This window comes from Salvelinus namaycush, chromosome 20 (genome assembly GCF_016432855.1).
Source record: "Salvelinus namaycush isolate Seneca chromosome 20, SaNama_1.0, whole genome shotgun sequence".
NCBI lineage: Eukaryota > Metazoa > Chordata > Actinopteri > Salmoniformes > Salmonidae > Salvelinus > Salvelinus namaycush.
This window is the reverse complement of record NC_052326.1, coordinates 44379132-44397423: the sequence shown is the minus strand read 5'-3', so window position 1 is coordinate 44397423 and position 18292 is coordinate 44379132. Positions and strand designations below refer to the sequence as shown.

The 18292-nt window shown below is 42.9% G+C and overlaps 1 protein-coding gene across 2 annotated transcripts; it reads left to right on the top strand.

The window, feature by feature from the left end:
* The first annotated feature begins 4897 nt into the window (after positions 1–4897).
* LOC120065393 (transmembrane protein adipocyte-associated 1 homolog) lies at positions 4898–17996 on the top strand. Of its 2 annotated transcripts, XM_039016371.1 has the most exons (11): positions 4899–5081; positions 5537–5702; positions 6502–6634; positions 7018–7104; positions 10324–10396; positions 11173–11252; positions 11417–11527; positions 11826–11886; positions 13215–13317; positions 15407–15487; positions 15839–17996. In XM_039016371.1, exons 2-11 carry the CDS (start codon positions 5551–5553, stop codon positions 16098–16100), a joined length of 1143 nt encoding a protein of 380 aa, XP_038872299.1. In that variant the 5' UTR covers positions 4899–5081; positions 5537–5550; the 3' UTR covers positions 16101–17996. The 2 variants fall into 2 exon arrangements, with proteins under 2 accessions (XP_038872300.1, XP_038872299.1); XM_039016372.1 differs by lacking the exon at positions 15407–15487 and having other exon boundaries at positions 4898–5081.
* Positions 17997–18292: the final 296 nt, after the last annotated feature.

Below are 18292 nucleotides of genomic sequence, written 5' to 3'. Positions count from 1 at the left end.
CACATTTCGTTACGTTACAGCCTCATTCTAAAATGGATTAAATAACAATTTTTCCTCATCAATCTACACGCAGTAACCTATAATGACAAAACTAAAACAGGTTTTTAGAAATGTTTACAACTTTATTACAAATTTTTAAAAAACACATTTATATTTGTATTCAGACCCTTTGCTATGAGACTTGAAAGTGAGCTCAGGTGGATCCTGTTTCCATTGATCATCCTTGAGATATTTCTAGAACTTGATTGGAGTCCACCTGTGGTAAAATCAATTGATTGGACATGATTTGGAAAGGCACACCCTTGTCTATATAAGGTCCCACAGTTGACAGTGCATGTCAAAGCAAAAACCAAGCCATGAGGTGGAAGGAATTGTCCGTAAAGCTCCGAGACAGGATTGTGTTGAAGCACAGATCTGGGGATGGGTGCCAAAGAATTTCTGCTGCATTGAAGGTCCCCAAGAACACAGTGGCCTCCATCATTCTTAAATGGAAGAAGTTTGGAACCACCAAGACTTTCTAGAGCTGGCTGCCCAGCCAAACTGAGCAATCGGGGAGAAGGGCCATGGTCAGGGAGGTGACCAAGAACCCGATGGTCACTCTGACCGAGCTCTGTGGAGATGGGAGAACCTTCCAGAAGGACAACCATCTCTGCCTTTATGGTAGAGCTCAGTAAAAGGCACATGACAGCCTGCTTGGAGTTTGCCAAAAGGCACCTAAAGGACTCTCAGACCATGAGAAACAAGATTTACTGGTCTGATGAAACCAAGATTGAAGACAGACACTATCCCTATGCTGAAGCATGGTTGTGGCAGCATCATGCTGTGGGGATGTTTTTCAGCGGCAAGGACTGGGAGACTAGTCAGGTTGAGGGAAAGATGAACGAAGAAAAGTACAGAAAGATCCTTGATGAAAACCAGAGTGCTCAGGACCTCAGACTGGGACGAAGGTTCACCTTCCAACAGGCCAACCACCCTAAGCACATAGTCAAGACAACGCATGAGTGGCTTCGGGACAAGTGTCAATGTCCTTCAGTGGGCCAGCCAGAGCCCGGACTTGAACCTGATCAAACATCTCTGGAGATACCTGAAAATAGCTGTGCAGCGAAAGTGAGCTGACATAGCTTGCGACGATCTGCAGAGAAGAATGGGACAAACTTGCAAAATACAGGTGTGCCAAGCTTGTAACATCATACCCAAGAAGACTCGAGGCTGTAATCGCTGCTAAAGGTGCCTCAACAAATAATTGAGTGAAGGGTCTGAATACTTATGTAAATGTGATTTTTCAAAAATTTAGAAAAACCTGTTTTTGTTTTGTCATTGTGTGTAGATTGGGGGAAACAGTTTAATCAATTTTAGAATAAGGCTGTAACAAAATGTGGAATACCTTCCGAATGCACTGTAACTAATGTAATATGCCAGGGAGATATGTATACTAAGGCAGCTCCAAAATGTTGGTGTTTCAGCCTAGCTCAGTGCTTTCTGTGGTGGTGGGGCAGCCAGCAGAAAATACAGTAGGGGTTGATAATGTTCTCTAGTTGCGCCGTGATTGTCTCAGTGTACTGTCACTCATGGGGACACAACGTCACTGCAAAATCTATGGGGAGAGCTCGAAAATTCAAGCCTGTTGGGTGCTGCAGTAGAGTTACATTAGAAGTGCCCATCCAAGAAGGCTCAAGGTCATTGGCCACAAATAAGATTACTTCACATCACGTTATAGCTACTGTAGCTTTGATTGGACTGATCATGTCAACATCATACTTTCAAAATCTTAGCTAGCAAGCTAGATAAGCAGTCATCGTCATGAATCAAGTCGATAATCTATTGGCAAAATCCTTTTCAATCCTTGTCATATGGAGAGAAATTATGGATAAAACGTATCGGTGCTCATCGGCCATTGGACATAAACATTACACAACAAGTTGGAAATTGCAAATTCAACAATGATTAGTTTGGATGGAATCAGTGTGGCTAACTGAAAGCGTTGCAAAGCGATCACTAGCCTGCTGTTCAGTGGAGTTGATGTGTGGTCCAAGTCTGGGTTTAAGGGTCTCTTTTCCAAACTTAAAAGGATAAACATTCAACAACATGGGCCAGAAAGGTTTCTGTCAATCCAGCATGACAGTTCAAAACAACTGGAAACTCGGATTTGGGTAATCTCAGACTTCAGTGAGTTCAAGACAACTGGGAACTCGGTAAAAAACAGCTCCGACTGGGGGGAAAAAAACGTTTTGAATGGTCATCCAACTTGCGCCTCTTTCTAGAGTTCTGACCTGAAGATCACTGACATCCATGATTCAACTTTATTTCCCCCCCCAGAGTTACCAGTTGTCTTAAAAGCACCGTAAATCCAGAGAATGACTGACTTTGATGACAAATTTTGATGACATAATTTGCACACGAAGACCACCGCGCCACCTTTCTGTTTTTGTGAGCACAGCACAACCAGGTGAGTCCAAAACTGTATTGTATGCTGCTGTGGCTGTAGCAAAATGTGGAAAAGTCAAGGGGTCTGAATACCTTCCGAATGCACTGTAAAAGATGTAATTTGCCAGGGAGATAGTATTACTTTCTTAGCTACAGTATACATAAGTGTATGTTGTGTAGTAAGCTGTTAGTAGCCCATGTGGTTCATCCTAATAATTGGGTCCCTTTCCCCCTCATAACATAGCTTAATGTTCTGACTTGTTCTGAAAAGGCATTAAATGAGGCTGAATGAACTGTTTCGCTTTCAGACAAGGCTCTGCTGATAGCCAGGTGTAGCAGTCGTAAGGATTCACTCCATGGTGCTAAAAAGAAAGCTCTGCTGTTAGGGCCTACATGAGGCTGTCCCAACAGTTTGGATTACCCAAACTCAGTAACATAATCTGATTACATTCCATTACTTTTAGATGACTTTCCCCTTAAGAGGCATTAGAAGAAGACAAATGCATGTTACCAATTGAACGACATCTATTGCAGGATAAATCAATGTTAAAGTTTACATAGCTGGCTATATATGGATGTTAAATTTTACTTTATGGGTTGGTTATGTAGGCTTCTTCTAACCCATTGTTTTCTACTACATATAATGATATCTTTACATTAAAAACCAAAGTCTAACAGAATTCCAGTCATTCCAATAAATGTTAATACCCCTTGATCTTCAAGAATAGGACTTGGAAATATTGAAGTATAGATTAGCCAAATTGTTTTACCTGAGCATGACCCCAAAACTAAGGATTTATTAACCAGCGCTACTGTTTATAATTTTGTTGTCATGGAGGACTGATTGGACTCATTGATTCCAGTTGAAAAATGCTGCACTCGTGGAATGGCATGCTTTGAGCACTAATGAAAAGTGCTATTTACATGTGAAAAATTAAAGCCATATGCTGCATTTGCTATAGACCTATTGTTTACCTTTTTGTTCGTGACACTTGATAATATGCAGCTGTTTTAAAGGACAAATCCACAGATGAAACAATAACAAACCAGTCACCCCACCCCGCCTCTGTTTTGGTAAAAAGCTGAGGGATGGGCCTGGAGAAATGTGACCACTCTCAGATTAATAGACAGAGCTATGGATGCAAGGACTGACCATCCATGATATAAAAATTATAGTTTTAACCATGTTATGAGGCTACACAGTGTTTGTTTACATTTAAACAAGAGTGTGCAAAGCTGTCAAGGCAGCGGGTGGCTACTTAGAATCTCAAATATAAAATAGATTTTGATTTGTTTAACACTCTTTTGGGGTTACTACATGATTCCATATGTTATTTCATAGTTTTGATTACTTCACTATTATTCTACAATGTAGAAAATTGTTTAACAAAAAATAAAGAAAAACCCTTGAATGAGTAGGTGTCTCCAAACTTTTGACTGGTACGGTATGTATTTATTATTTTTACTGACAAATAAAATCAATAAATCAATCCAAAATGTGCAGCAGCCAATTGATGGATGGAAAGAGTCATCTGTTCCAAAACACCAAGAAGTTGAATGACTTTCGGAGATTGTCAAGCCAAGCCTTCGATACAAGGTTGGGGGGGTATTTTCTGTTTGTCGAGATTGACATAGTCTATTTATTGTGGTGTTGAACACTCAAACCATGATAATGAAGTGCCTGAAGTCGGTATGCTTTGTTTATTGGTTGTGTTGTTTATTGGCACAGAAACCTCTTGGTGGAAAATGTTTTATATAATTATAAATATGGCATCAAAATGTTGAATCTCTAATATCCAACCAAGCTGACCATTGTCTGCAGCCGGCTCTAATTGTAGTGTAATGGCACATGTAGGGAGCGTGAGCTTGTCTGTGGTAGTTGGAAAACCCTCAACCTTCTGGCCTGTAGCCCAATGTGGCTCGACATTTCCACAAAAGCATGCTGAAGTGGCAAAGTCGATATCCATGTTTATAAACAGGGTCGCTACATTTATTGTTATTTGTGGTGGTAAACATTATTTTGAGTTAATTCTATGGGGGTCAGTTTGTTTTACAGTACGAGGGGAGGGTCATGTGAAAATATTTTTTATGTTGTGGAGGGGGTTCATTTTTTTGTTGACACCTTTCGTTGGACCAACCCCTCCCCCCAGTACATTTCGATCTGTCCCTTAATGTTAGAGTTTGTCTTCAAAGACAAGATGCAATACTGGCAACTTATAGTTTCTGCATATAGCTGTAATACGAATTGTAAAGTATCGCATATTACTGGTTACTTATCATGATAGGTACTAATAATTGCTATAATGATGCTTATTTGCAGAAGTATGCCAAAACCATTTAATTTTTCACGTTTGCATATGGCTATCCCTAAACTGAACCAAATCGAAGTGAAAGGGAGAATCTCAATCGCACAATTTTCGCATCTTCTCAAACCCCATTGGAGGAGAAGGTCAGAGGGACGGGACCTCTGGCTTCTCATCCACTGTTTTGAGAAGGAGGCGAGGATAAAGTTTGTCAGGTGACTAGCTGGCTCGGATAATTCATGAATTTAACAGTCGACAAAAGTATGATATCTAGGTTGCTTGTACCAACATTATTGTCCGCAAAAGGTCCTGCACAATATACAATTTCCCCCTGAATTTGAGACTACTGAAAAGGTAAGAAGATTGTTAGCGTGTTATGTTATTCAGTTTGACGTTAGCTAGTTAACTTTACTTATCTACTAATATTGTAAGTTATAGAGCTAACGTCAGCATTTAATTTAGTAACTAACGTTACTACTGTTAGATGCGTCAGTCAGCATTATACTACTAGTAGCCAACTAAGTTAACAGCAAGTTTCGTGACACTGACCGTTCCTTTCACCGATACGTAATGTTTACCTCCTGACGTGGAGAAAGACACGATTGAACAGACAGCCAGTAACTTATGGTTGTGTGGCTACAGAGTTGACACAACAAGCGTGTCGAAGAAACCCTTGCTGAATAATTTACCAATCTATCTGTAAATATAGCTACGTTAGGGAACAAGAGAACCGCTATTAATTGACCTTGAATAACAACAACCCATTGTGGCAATTGTATCCCCTGTAACACATCTGCCCCTACTACTAGGCTTTGAATGCATTATGCTCGACTCCGTGACTGCGGTGGTGATGATTGCGCAATACAATGGCAGTATATTGCCTACCTCAGTGGAGAACACATCAGCAACACCAACCTGGGGACCAGAGCCTCACAGATGTCTGCAGGTCCTATACGAGGACATTGGCGAGTTAAGGTAAGCCAGTTAGGGCTGTGTTGGTCCTGTCACTATAATTGTGTTTCTTTACAACGTGATGCATTACCTCAATGCAACATTTTGAAACATGGTAAGAGAATAGGTGTCAGCTCAGGTGTGACATTCACATTGCTGGAACTGTTGAGTTGTGTATTTAGTGTGGTTATAAAGAACAACACTTTCTCTTTTGAAATAACAACCATATACACTGTAGAAAACAGACTGAGTTTCCATGACATAGACTGACCAAGAAAATCCAGGTGAAGGCTATGATCCCTTATTGACGTCACCTGTTAAATATACTTCAATCATTGTAAATAAAGGGCAGGAGACTGGTTAAAGAAGGATTTTTAAGCCTTGAGACATGGATTATGTGTGTGTGCCATTTAGAGAGTGAATGGGCAAGACAAAATATTTAAGTGCCTTTGAACGTGGTATTGTAGTAGGTGCCAGGCTCACCAGTTTGTGTCAAGAACTGCAAAGCTGCTGGGGTTTTCACACTCAACAGTGTTCTGTGTGTATCAACAATGGTCCACCAACCGAAGTTGTAGTCAACATGGGCCAGTATCCCTGTGAAATGCTGTCGACGCCTTGTAGAGTCCATGCCCTGACAAATGAAGGCTATTCTGAGACCAAAGGGGGTGCAATTCAATATTTGGAAGGTGTTCCTAATGTTTTATACACTCTGTAGACTGCACAGCAGGTGACAGGGTTTGGATTGGTCTATAATAAGGGTTGAGATTCACAGCCCAAGCTTCCAAGACATTTTCATGTCCTTTTGCCTGTCTCTCCCCATCAGAGTTCGGTTTTGGGACCTCATGCTGCTCATTCCCAATCTAGTTTTCTTCATGTTCTTGATGTGGAAACTGCCCTCAGCCAGGGCCAAAATCACACTCACCTCCAGCCCCATCTTTATTACCTTCTACATTCTGGTAGGTAACCACTTATATCCAATCTCTGGAAATAGAACTTGTGCAGATAAGAGAAGTCCAGACATATACAAAAAGTAGGCTCTTGATAGATTTTTTAAAAGGCAAACATGTAGTTTGATAGCTCTCTGACATGCTTCAGATGCTGAATATAGAATTTAGCAAAAATAAAGGAATAACATAGTGGGTTAACTGAATTCATATTGATTCATTTCACAATATCAGATGGTAATTGCTATCTCAAACATGTCTTTGAGATATTGGTTTTCTACCTTGCACTGATATGAACACAATGACACTGACAAATATGGATAATGACGAACCTGTTCGCCCCCACTGCCCACAACCCCTCTTTTTTAATGGATGTCTGACCCTTGTCCTCCCAGGTGTTTGTGGTGGCAGCGGTGGGAATCACCCGTGCCATCGTGTCCATGACCATCAGTGCATCAAGTTCTGCCACCATCATTGACAAGGTAAGGCAACATGTAGGGCATAAATGGTGACACTATGAACCACCTGTGCTCAAGCTGTTTACAGTGCCTTCTATCCCACTTGTAGTGTGAAATAGACTTTCTGTCATCATTCATAACAGCTAAAGGCTCTTTGCAACAGCTGTTGTAGATGCACAAAGACTTTGGATGTGTAATGCACTACACACAGATGAACGTTATATGGAGGTAGATCATAAGTCAATGAGTGTCCTCGGCTTCAGCCCATCTTGCGTAAAAAGGGGAAAGGGGTACCCTTTCGGATCCAGAAAAGCATAATATCACAGGACATTTCACAAGATGATTATCTCAGAACAGAAAGAGGGCAGTCAGATGTCTGCTATGATCAGGACAAACATGGCAGATATCTGAGTTTCTTTCTTTTCTGAGATAGTCATCTTCTAGTGTCCTGGGGTAAAATGTGTTTTATAGGTTGCTGTGATGGAAAGGGGGATACCTCGTCAGTTGAACAACTGAAATGTGTCTTCTGTATTTAACCCAACCCCTCTGAATCAGAGGGGTGCGAAGGACTGTGGCGTACTGCATTAGCATTGAATAGCCACCGCGATATGCAACTTTTCAGGGAGGTCAGGAACCAATATACACAGTCAGTTAGAAAAGCGAAGGCTGGCTTTTTCAAACAAATTTGCATCCTGTAGCACTAATTCCAAAAAAGCTTTTGGACACTAAAGTCCATGGAGAATAAGATCACCTCCTCCCAGCTGTCCACTGCACTGAGGCTAGGAAACACTGTCACCACCGATAAATCTACGATAATCGAGAATTTCTACGGCCGGCCATGCTTTCCACCTGGCTACCCCTACCCCGGCCAACAGCTCTGCACCCCCCGCAGCAACATGCCCAAACTCCCCCGCTTATCCTTCACCCAAATCCAGATAGCTGATGTTCTGAAAGAGCTGCAAAATCTGGATCCCTACAAATCAGCTGGGCTAGACAATCTGGACCCTCTTTCTAAAATTATTTGCCGCAATTGTTGCAACCCCTATTACTAGCCTGTTCAGCCTCTCTTTCGTATCGTCGGAGATCCCTAAAGATTGGAAAGCTGCCGCGGTCATCCCCATCTTCAAAGAGGGAGACACTCTAGACCCAAACTGTTACAGACCTATATCCATCCTGCCCTGCCTTTCTAAAGTCTTCAAAAGCCAAGTTAACAAACAGATCACCGACCATTTCGAATCCCACTGTACCTTCTCCGCTATGCAATCTGGTTTCCGAGCTGATCATGGATGCACCTCAGCCACGCTCAAGGTTCTAAATGATATCATAACCGCCATCGATAAAAGACAGAACTGTGCAGCCGTTTTCGTCGACCTGGCCAAGGCTTTCGACTCTGTCAATCACCCCATTCTTATCGGCAGACTCAATAGCCTTGGTTTCTCAAATGACTACCTCGACTGGTTTACCAACTACTTCTCAGAGTTCAGTGTGTCAAATCGGAGGGCCTGTTGTCCGGACCTCTGGCAGTCTCTATGGGGGTGCCACAGGGATCAATTCTCAGGCCGACTCTTTTCTCTGTATACATCAATGATGTCGCTCTTGCTGCTGGTGATTCTCTGATCCACCTCTACGCAGACGACACCATTCTTTATACATCTGGCTCTTTGGACACTGTGTGAACAAACCTCCAAACGTGTTTCAATGCTATACAACTCTCCTTCTGTGGCCTCCAACTGCTCTTAAACGCTAGTAAAACTAAATGCATGCTCTTTAACCCATCGCTGCCTGCACCCTCCCGCCCGACTAGCATCACTACTCTGGACGGTTCTGACTTAGAATATGTGGACAACTACAAATACCTAGGTGTCTGGTTAGACTGTAAACTCTCCTTCCAGACTCACATTAAGCATCTCCAATCCAAAATTAAATCTAGAATTGGCTTCCTATTTCGCAAACAAAGCCTTCTTCACTCATGCTGCTAAACATACCCTCGTAAAACTGACTATCCTACCGATCCTTGACTTTGGCGATGTCATTTACAAAATAGCCTCCAACACTCTACTCAACAAATTGGATGCAGTCTATCACACTGCCATCCGTTTTGTCACTAAAGCCCCATATACTACCCACCGCTGCGACCTGTATCTTCTCGTTGGCTGGCCCTCGCTACATATCCGTTGCCAAACCCACTAGCTCCAGGTCATCTGTAAGTCTTTGCTAGGTAAAGCCCCGCCTTATCTCAGCTCACTGGTCACCATAGCAATACCCACTCATAGCACGCGCTCCAATAGGTATATTTCACAGGTCATCCCCAAAGCCAACACATCCTTTGGCTGCCTTTCATTCCAGTTCTCTGCTGCCAATGACTGGAATGAATTACAAAAGTCACTGAAGCTGGAGTCTTATATTTCCCTTACTAACTATAAGCATCAGCGGTCAGAGCAGCTTACTGATCACTGTACCTGTACACAGCCCATCTGTAAATAGCCCATCTGTAAATAGCCCACCCAACTACCTCATCCCCATATTGTTATTTTTTTTGTCTTTTGTTGGTCTCCCAGTATCTCTACTTACACATCATCATCTGCACATCTATCACTCCAGTGTTAATGATAAAATGTAATTATTTCGCCACTATGGCCTATTTTATTGCCTTACCTCCCTAACCTTACTACATTTGCACACACTGTATATAGATTTTTCTATTGTATTATTGACTGTACGTTTGTTTGTCCCATGTGTAACTCTGTGTTTTTGTCTCACTGCTTTGCTTTATCTTGGCCAGCTCACAGTTGTAAATGAGAACTTGTTCTCAACTGGCCTACCCGGTGAAATAAAAAATGAATAAAATTGACATTCTTGTCTTCGGCGCCTGGGGAACAGTGGGTTAACTGCCTTGCTAAGGGGCAGAACAACAGATTTGTACCTTGTCAGCTCGGGGATTCGATCCAGCGACCTTTCGGTTACTGGCCCAACGCTTCTACCTGCCAGCTACCTGCCGACCTGCACACCTTTGAGAATGTGGATAAATCCAAAACAGAGGCTAAAATGCAAAAATATTAATAATTTATTTGGACGTCATGATGCCCAAAAAGCGCGTCGTGCAGAAAAGTGCATATATAAAATGATACTGATCTGAGGAGAGCGGATAAGTAAAAGAGAAATGCAGATTAAGGAAAGGTGAAGAGCCGCAGAGGCGATTTGAGACGGCTGAGATTTACCTCTTCTCAATGTTGTCTCCTTTAGGTGCTGTGGGAGATCAGCCGTTTCTTTCTGCTCACCGTGGAGCTCAGTGTTATTATCCTGGGACTGGCTTTTGGTGGGTCTTCCAATAACCACCACAGTATTTTGATTCATAACGACATCTCCTGCAACTCAAATCCACTGTACAGTAGCCTGGTCCCAGAATCAGCTTATGCTATCATGTCAACCGCTTGATAGCAGAAACAGACTGGGACCCAGGCTAACTGTAAAAGATATGAAAACAAACACTACCAAGCACATGCTAAATACAAAGATTTCTTAGGACAATATGGAGAAGTACATGACTTAATGTGTGTGTCCGGACAGGGTACTAAAAACAGCACATTAGTTAAACAAATGTGCAATGTACAGTCAAAATGTTTAATGATCTGCAAAACTAAAACTCTTCCTGTCGGCCCGTCTCACTTCTGCTGTAAGACTAACACTTGGGATGACTTGGTCACCGCAACTGGTATGACTACAGTCACACATATAGTCATGCACTGTATAAGCAGAGGTGAATATATGAGTTGTTTAAATTGAATGTGTCCTTAGAGGGGGGTGGGATTAGGCTGTTTATAGGCAGTATAAACAGTAAAGCTGTATGCAGATTTTGGCATAGCCAGGGGTGTGAGCAGGACAACAGATTTGTATTATTGTTTCATCAGGAAAAATCCCATCCCTGACTATTACTACATTATTTAAAATTCTGTTTTTATTTGAATTGGCATGGTGGAATCATCGCCATATTACATTCACTTTGTGTCCGTTTCCAGTATTAAAGACCAACGCACTCAACTCCTTAGTGGTGCTGTTGAAAGCATGGCTTCTAAACGTTTCCTCTGTTGACAGGCCACCTTGAGAGTCAGTCCAGTATAAAGCGTGTGCTGGCTATCACTGCTGTACTGGCACTGGGCTACTCAATCACACAGGTAAGACTAGAGTCCTGAATGCTGATTTTTAGTTTGACGATGTTTTACATCTTTACTATGTTGTGCCCTACGGACCAAGACCCGGGTGTTAGAAGCTGAACCAATCACAGCTCCATAGATACCACGTTTCCTCTTAGCTAGGCCTATTCCCCTTGCACCCTCAGGGCACACTGGAGATCGTGTACCCCGACGAGCACCTGTCCGCCGAGGACTTCAACATCTACGGCCACGGAGGACGCCAGTTTTGGTTGGCCAGCTCCTGCTGCTTCTTCCTGGTAAGCGGCTAGTGGCTGCAAAGCAAATGCAGTGCTTTGAATAAAAATAAATCTTATTAATGTAATTGTATAAAAAAAAAGTTAACTTGTGTTCAAATAATACACGGACAGAGAGGATTTTAATCAGTCTTGTTTTGAGAAAGGGTAGAATTGAACATGCGTGTCCCACACATTTGGACATTTAGCCGTCTCATTTGGATTGGAATGAAAATAAGCACCTATGCATCCACCACTGTGAACACAAAGCACTAACTGAATAAACTGTTTGAGAGTAAAACACTGGTCCTTTTCCTTCCAGGTCTACTCTTTGGTTGTCATCCTTCCCAAAACCCCGGTGAGGGAGAGAATATCTCTGCCATGTGAGTTATTGGGACATTTTATTCACCAAGCAAGCTACACTACATGGCCAAAAGTATGTGGACACCTGCTCGTCAAACATCTCATTCCAAAATCATGGGCATTAATGTCCCCCTTTTGCTGCTATAACACAGGTCCCCCTTTTGCTGCTGAAACAGGACAGGGCCTTCCCCAAACTGTTGCCACAAAGTTGGAAGCACAGAATCATCTAGAATGTCATTGTATGCTGTAGCGTTAAGATTTCCCTTCACTGGAACTAAGGGGCCTGGCCCAAACCATGAAAAACAGCCCCAGACCATTATCTAAACTTTACATTTGGCACTATGCATTGGAGCAGGTAGCGTTGGTGAAGCGTGATTGATTACTCCAGAGAACGCTTTTCCACTGCTCCAGAGTCCAATGGTGGGGAGCTTTATACCACTCGAGCCGATGCTTGGCATTGCACATGGTGATTTTAGGCTTGAGTGCGGCTCCTCGGCCATGAACAGTTCTTGTGCTGATGTTGCTTCCAGAGGCAGTTTGTAACTTGGTTGGACAGATGATTTTTACTCGCTTCAGCACTCGACGGTCCCATTCTGTGAGCTTGTGTGGCCTACCACTTCGCGGCTGAACCGTTGTTGCTCCAAGACGTTTCAACTTCACAATTACAGCACTTGCAGTTGACCGGCGCAGCTCTAGCAGGGCACACATTTGACCAACTGACTTGTTGGAAAGGTGACATCCTATGACGGTGCCATGTTGAAAGTCACTGAGCTCTTCAGTAAGGCCATTCTACTGCCAATGTTTGTCTATGAAGATAGCATGGCTGTGTGCTCGATTTTTATACACCTGTCAGCAACGGTTGTGGCTGAAATAGCTAAATCAACTAAGTTGAAGGGGTGTCCACATACTTTAGGCAATGCCGTGTATAGATGGTAGAGGGGTTTTTTCAGGGTCCTTTCCTCATCTACCACAGTTCTTTTTGACTATCTCTTATGTTAATGTTTAGCTGGAGAGTGGCCTAGTGTTCTATACAGCTGTCAACATTCTACAAGGAAAGAGCCACATAATCAACATTATATAATCATTAACCAGATTACCCTGGATACGAGACTTAGATGAGTGGTAACTCAGTTCTAGAATGTTGTCATTGAGAATGAATCTAAAAATCTATTGACATGTATTCACATTCAGAATTGTTTAATTGATTGTTTAGCCATCCAGAGACCAATGTTCAAATGCACAGTATCTAGTTTTTAGGAGTGGTCTGTCATAGTTCAGCAGCAGTAGATTCTATAGCTGCAGAGGTAATGCACACCCCTTGTTTCCTCTTCATCCCCTCCCTCCACAGCTAAGAAGAGTTTTTATGTGTACGCTGCCGTTCTGTCCCTGCTCAATCTGGTCCAGGGGCTGGGCAGTGCCCTTCTGTGTGCCGGCATCATAGAGGGGCTCTGGTGAGTGGCTGCTTCTGTGTGTAGAAGGATGTGCTGGAGATTCAAGAGTTTAAGCAAAAGCGTAAAAGACTAAATCATCACACTACGATGTATTCTAATGAAGATCACAACAGGCTTGAAAACATTCTTATCAATCACACTTTGAAACATTTATCACAGCGCGTAGTCCCGTTTCTTTAACATCTGTGTTTAATCAGTAAACTGTAGCCAAACTGCAAAGCAATCGGTTTCTCAAGGTTTTTATCCGCTGGCCTGTTATGATAGTGTTACGTAGACCTTATAGCTGATGGACCAAGTACATAATAACTGATGGTCCAAGTAAAAAGGACATATCTGAAATTCACTTTCCCCTCAAAGCGGAGCAGCTTGTTTGGCGTGTCCATGTTCTGATGTTTTCTGTGTAGCCTAACTGAAGCCAAGTGTTATTCTGGTGCCGGCTTATGGACCTCTTCAAATCAAATTGTATTAGTCACATGAGCCGAATACATTAGGTGTAGACCTTACAGTGAAATGCTAACTTACGAGCCCCTAGCCAACAATGCAGTTAAAAAAAAATATGGATAAGAGATAAGTAATTAAAGAGCAGCAGTAAAATAACAATTGCGAGACTATAAAGGGGGGTACCGATACAGAGTCAATGTGCAGGGGCACTGGTTATGTACATGTAGGTAGAGTTATTAAAGTGACTGCATAGATGACAATGGAGAGTAGCAGTGGTGTAAAGAGGGGACGACAATGCAAATAGTCTGGGTAGCCATTTGACTAGATGTTCAGGAGTCTTATGGCTTGGGGGTTGAAGCCGTTTGGAAGCCTCTTGGACTTAGACTTGGTGCTCCGGTACTGCTTGCCGTGCGGTAGCAAAGAGAACAGTCTAACTAGGGTGGCTGGAGTCTTTGACAATTTTTAGGGCCTTCCACTGACACCGCCTGGTATAGAGGTCCTGGATGGCAGGAAGCTTGGCCCCGGTGATGTACTGGGCGGTTTGCACTACCTTCTGTAGTGCCTTGCGGTCGGAGGCGGAGCAGTTGCCATACCAGGCAGTGATGCAACCAGTCAGGATGCTCTCGATGGTGCAGCTGTAGAACCTTTTGAGGATCTGAGGACCCATGCCAAATCTTTTCAGTCTCCTGAGGGGGTATAGGTTTTGTCGTGCCCTCTTCACGACTGTCTTGGTGTGCTTGGACGATGTTAGTTTGTTGGTGATGTGGATGCTCTCAACCTGCTCCACTGCAGCCCTGTCGATGAGAATGGGTGAGTGCTCTGTCCTCTTTTTCCTGTAGTCCACAATCATCCCCGTTGTCTTGATCACGTTGAGGGAGAGGTTGTTGTCCTGGAACCACACGGCCAGGTCTCTGTCCTCCCTATAGGCTGTCTCATCGTTGTCGGTGATCAGGCCTACCACTGTTGTGTCATCATCTGTGGATCTGTTGGGGCGGTATGCGAATTGTATTGGGTCTAGGGTTTCTGGGATGATGGTGTTGTGAGCCATGACCAGCCTTTCAAAGCACTTCATGGCTACAGATGTGAGTGCTACGGGTCGTTAGTCATTTAGGCAGGTTACCCTTTCGTTGCACATTTAACATGGTGATAGAAATTTTGTACAACGGATTTAAGTTTCCCTGCATTAAAGTCCCCGGCTACTAGGAGTGCCGCCTCTGGGTGAGCGTTTTCTTGTCTGCTTATGGCGGAATACAGCTCATTCAATGCTGACTTACAGCCAGCCTCTGACTGTGGTGGTATGTAAAACAGCTACGAAGAATACAGATGAAAACTGTCTCTTACCAGATGCCGCTGTTCTATCCTGCCGCTACATCTTCTAACCAGTATGTTGATATTGTCGTCGTTCAGCCACAACTCCGTGAAGCATAAAATGTTAGTTTTTAATGTCCTGTTGGTAGTTTAATCTTCCGCGTAACTTGTAGATTTTATTCTCCCAAGGATTGCACTTTTGCTAGCAGAATGGAGGGAAGTGGGTGATTATTCGATCACCTACTAATTCGCAGAAGGCAGCCCGCCCTTAAGGTACGGCTACTGCGTAGGGGTCACAGTCAGCCCCCTGTTAAAGTTTGTTTCTGTGTGATTTGAGCAGCTGCGTGGATGTCACCACCTTCATCTACTTCTCTGTGTTTGCCCCACTCATCTACGTCACCTTCCTCAAAGGCTTCTTCGGGTATGTAGATCAAAGGCCAAAAACAATGGCTTTGTCTGAAAATGTTACTTGATGTCAAATCCTTGCTTCCGCTGTCCTTTTGTCTTTTCTTCTCAATTCCTCTCAAGGCTCATTGAGGAGGGGTTCAAAGGAGGGGTCTTAGATCCTCTGATCCAATGCGCTTTGAGATGAATTGAGGAAAGAAGGATGGAGGACACGGCAATGTTCTCAAATTTGTTTCGTCGCGTTTTACTGCCACCTTGGGATACAATCGCGCTCTCCTGTCGTCTTTGGTCTCTTTATCCCTCTCACTTTCTCTCCTTGCCCCTCTCTCTACCATCTCTCTTCATCCTTCTCTCCTCCTTCCTCCAGCTCAGAGCCCAAGGTCCTCTTCTCCTACAAGTGCCAGGTGGACGAGCCTGATGACCAGACGGATGTCCACCTGCCCCCCGCCTCAGGCCTGGGCCACAAGGAGCAGCTGGAACGGGGCTCCTTCTACCCTGGCACCCAGATAGATGGCCTGACTGCTGCAACCATGGGCACCGGCATAGCTGCTTACCTGGACAATGTGGCCTCTGGTCCTTTCGGGCCGGGTAGCATAAACAGCGACCGCTGGAGAGCCATCAACGCCTGAGAAGAGAGGAAATGAGAAGGCAGGATAGGGGATGTTGGACTTGTTGAGTGGAGAAGTTGGAGTTTGCTATGGCTCTCTCTCCCTCTGGAGACACTGAATTGACTATCATTTCAGCCCCTGTCTGTTCTCCATTTTGGATCTTGCTGCCTTGTCCATTCTGGCTCGAACATGACATTTTCCCCCTATACCTGCAGGGGATATTTCTACAACTTCAGTCAAGTGTTATCCCCCCTGTAAATGAGTGTGTGGCTGACCAAGATAAGAAGATAATGTAAAGGTAATGTCCGATACATTTCCATCGAAGGATTACAACTGAGGTAAAGTCCATTAACTGTGGCCTTGTATTAGATTTATAATCGTCTTGTATTGAGTAACTGCCTCGCTCGCTATAGGCCAGCCCTGTTCTTATTGCGCTAGGAGCCTTCTCTAAATTGCATCACTCATAATGAATCAAGTGTGCTTAATTATTTTTTAAATGTTTGATATCAGTTCTTTTTTCCCCACTCTTGTTGATGATCGAAATCCTACAGTGTAACGTCATGTACAAATTGAAGACCTGTTTGGCTTGAGTCTACAGGGACTTGGTATGCCATGTCAGACAATTAGCAGTGCAACTGGTATCTATGTAACTTGATGCTGGGGCTGGGAGAGACCCAAAATGGACGCCATGTCGCACCCGCATCGCCTGTACCTATTTTATGCTATTGTTTGCCGTCAGTTTTATTTATTTTAGTGACTGCTTGGTTTTATGTCAATAGGTAGTTCCATCAGCTGATCATTCCTGGTATTAAAGGTGCTTATGACTTAAGTAAAACTTTCCAACCACCAATCAAATGAGATGGAGAAGGCAGGAACAGCACTTGTGGCGAAACAATGTTTTTTGTGGACATTTTTATTTCAAGAAATATATTCATGCCCATATACATTGGATTCAACCCAAAAGTGTGTATTTTTTTAACGACTTAAAATTAGTTTCACTATATGAAATGATTGACGAAGTCACCTTATGGGGTTTCCCTTGTGTTAATTCCTACTTGTATGTCTGCTGTGAACTCAATAGCCCACAACACATGGCTTGCTGGGAATCCAATGCCTGAAAACAATGTCATTCCAGTTTGTGTGAATTACGATGTCACTTTTTTGATTTTAGTTTTGTTTATGCCCCTCTTGATTTTGTCACTATATTCATTCCCCCAAAGATTAATATTATGTTTGCTATGATAAATTGTGAAGTGGGTAAAGTTATTCATGTGACATAGCATCCAGTGGAGGCTAGTGAGGGGAGGATGGCTCATCATAATGGCTGGAACAGAGTAAATGGAATGGCGTCACACACATGGAAACCATGTGTTTGATGTATTTTATTCAAGTCATTACCACAAGCCCGTTCTGCCCAATTTAAGGTGTCACCAACCTACTGTGATAGCATCACTACGTAATATAAGAGACATTTCTTTTTTTCATAAGCGTAAGCCACCACAAAACAAGTGTTTTATATTGTCATTGTAGTATTTTATATAAGTCTTCTGCTTTGCTCTTCCCAATACCTGCCCTGCATCAACAGACTGTTGCTTGCTCTCAAACACTGCCTTATATTTCTACAGAAATGTCGGAAGAGTTGCATTTGAGGTACAAAATTATACTATACTCAAATCATCATGAATAAGGTCTCTGGGTGTGGGTTTCAAATGCAAGTACAGTCATGTTAAAGATTGAATCAAATATTTAAGATGGTAAATAAAAGAACTTTGAAAAAGAGTGAGGATACTTGATGCCAGCAATTTGTGAACAATTTATAGCTCAATGATACACTATTAAATTAAAATAAAAGAACAGTGTTGATGTGTTTCAGCATTCCATGAGAGACTATTAAAATATGCTTCCTTTTCATTCCTATAGGCTGCCCGTATCTATTTTCTTTGGACCGTGTCTCCCCTTGGTGTTTTGTTGTGGTATTGCAAATGGAAAAGAGGTCCCAGTAAATATTTCAGTTGTGCATGGCATGCAGTGTTTCAGTTGTTTGGGGTTAGCCAAAGCTGAATGTATGGCATACAATTTTATATATATTTTGGACTAACCAATCATCTTTCTTGTACAAACATGCACAACATTTGGAGATTTAGATTTCTGGGAGGCAGGGGATGACTACAGAGGTACAATTCCCAGCCCCTTTATGGTCGCCTATGATACAT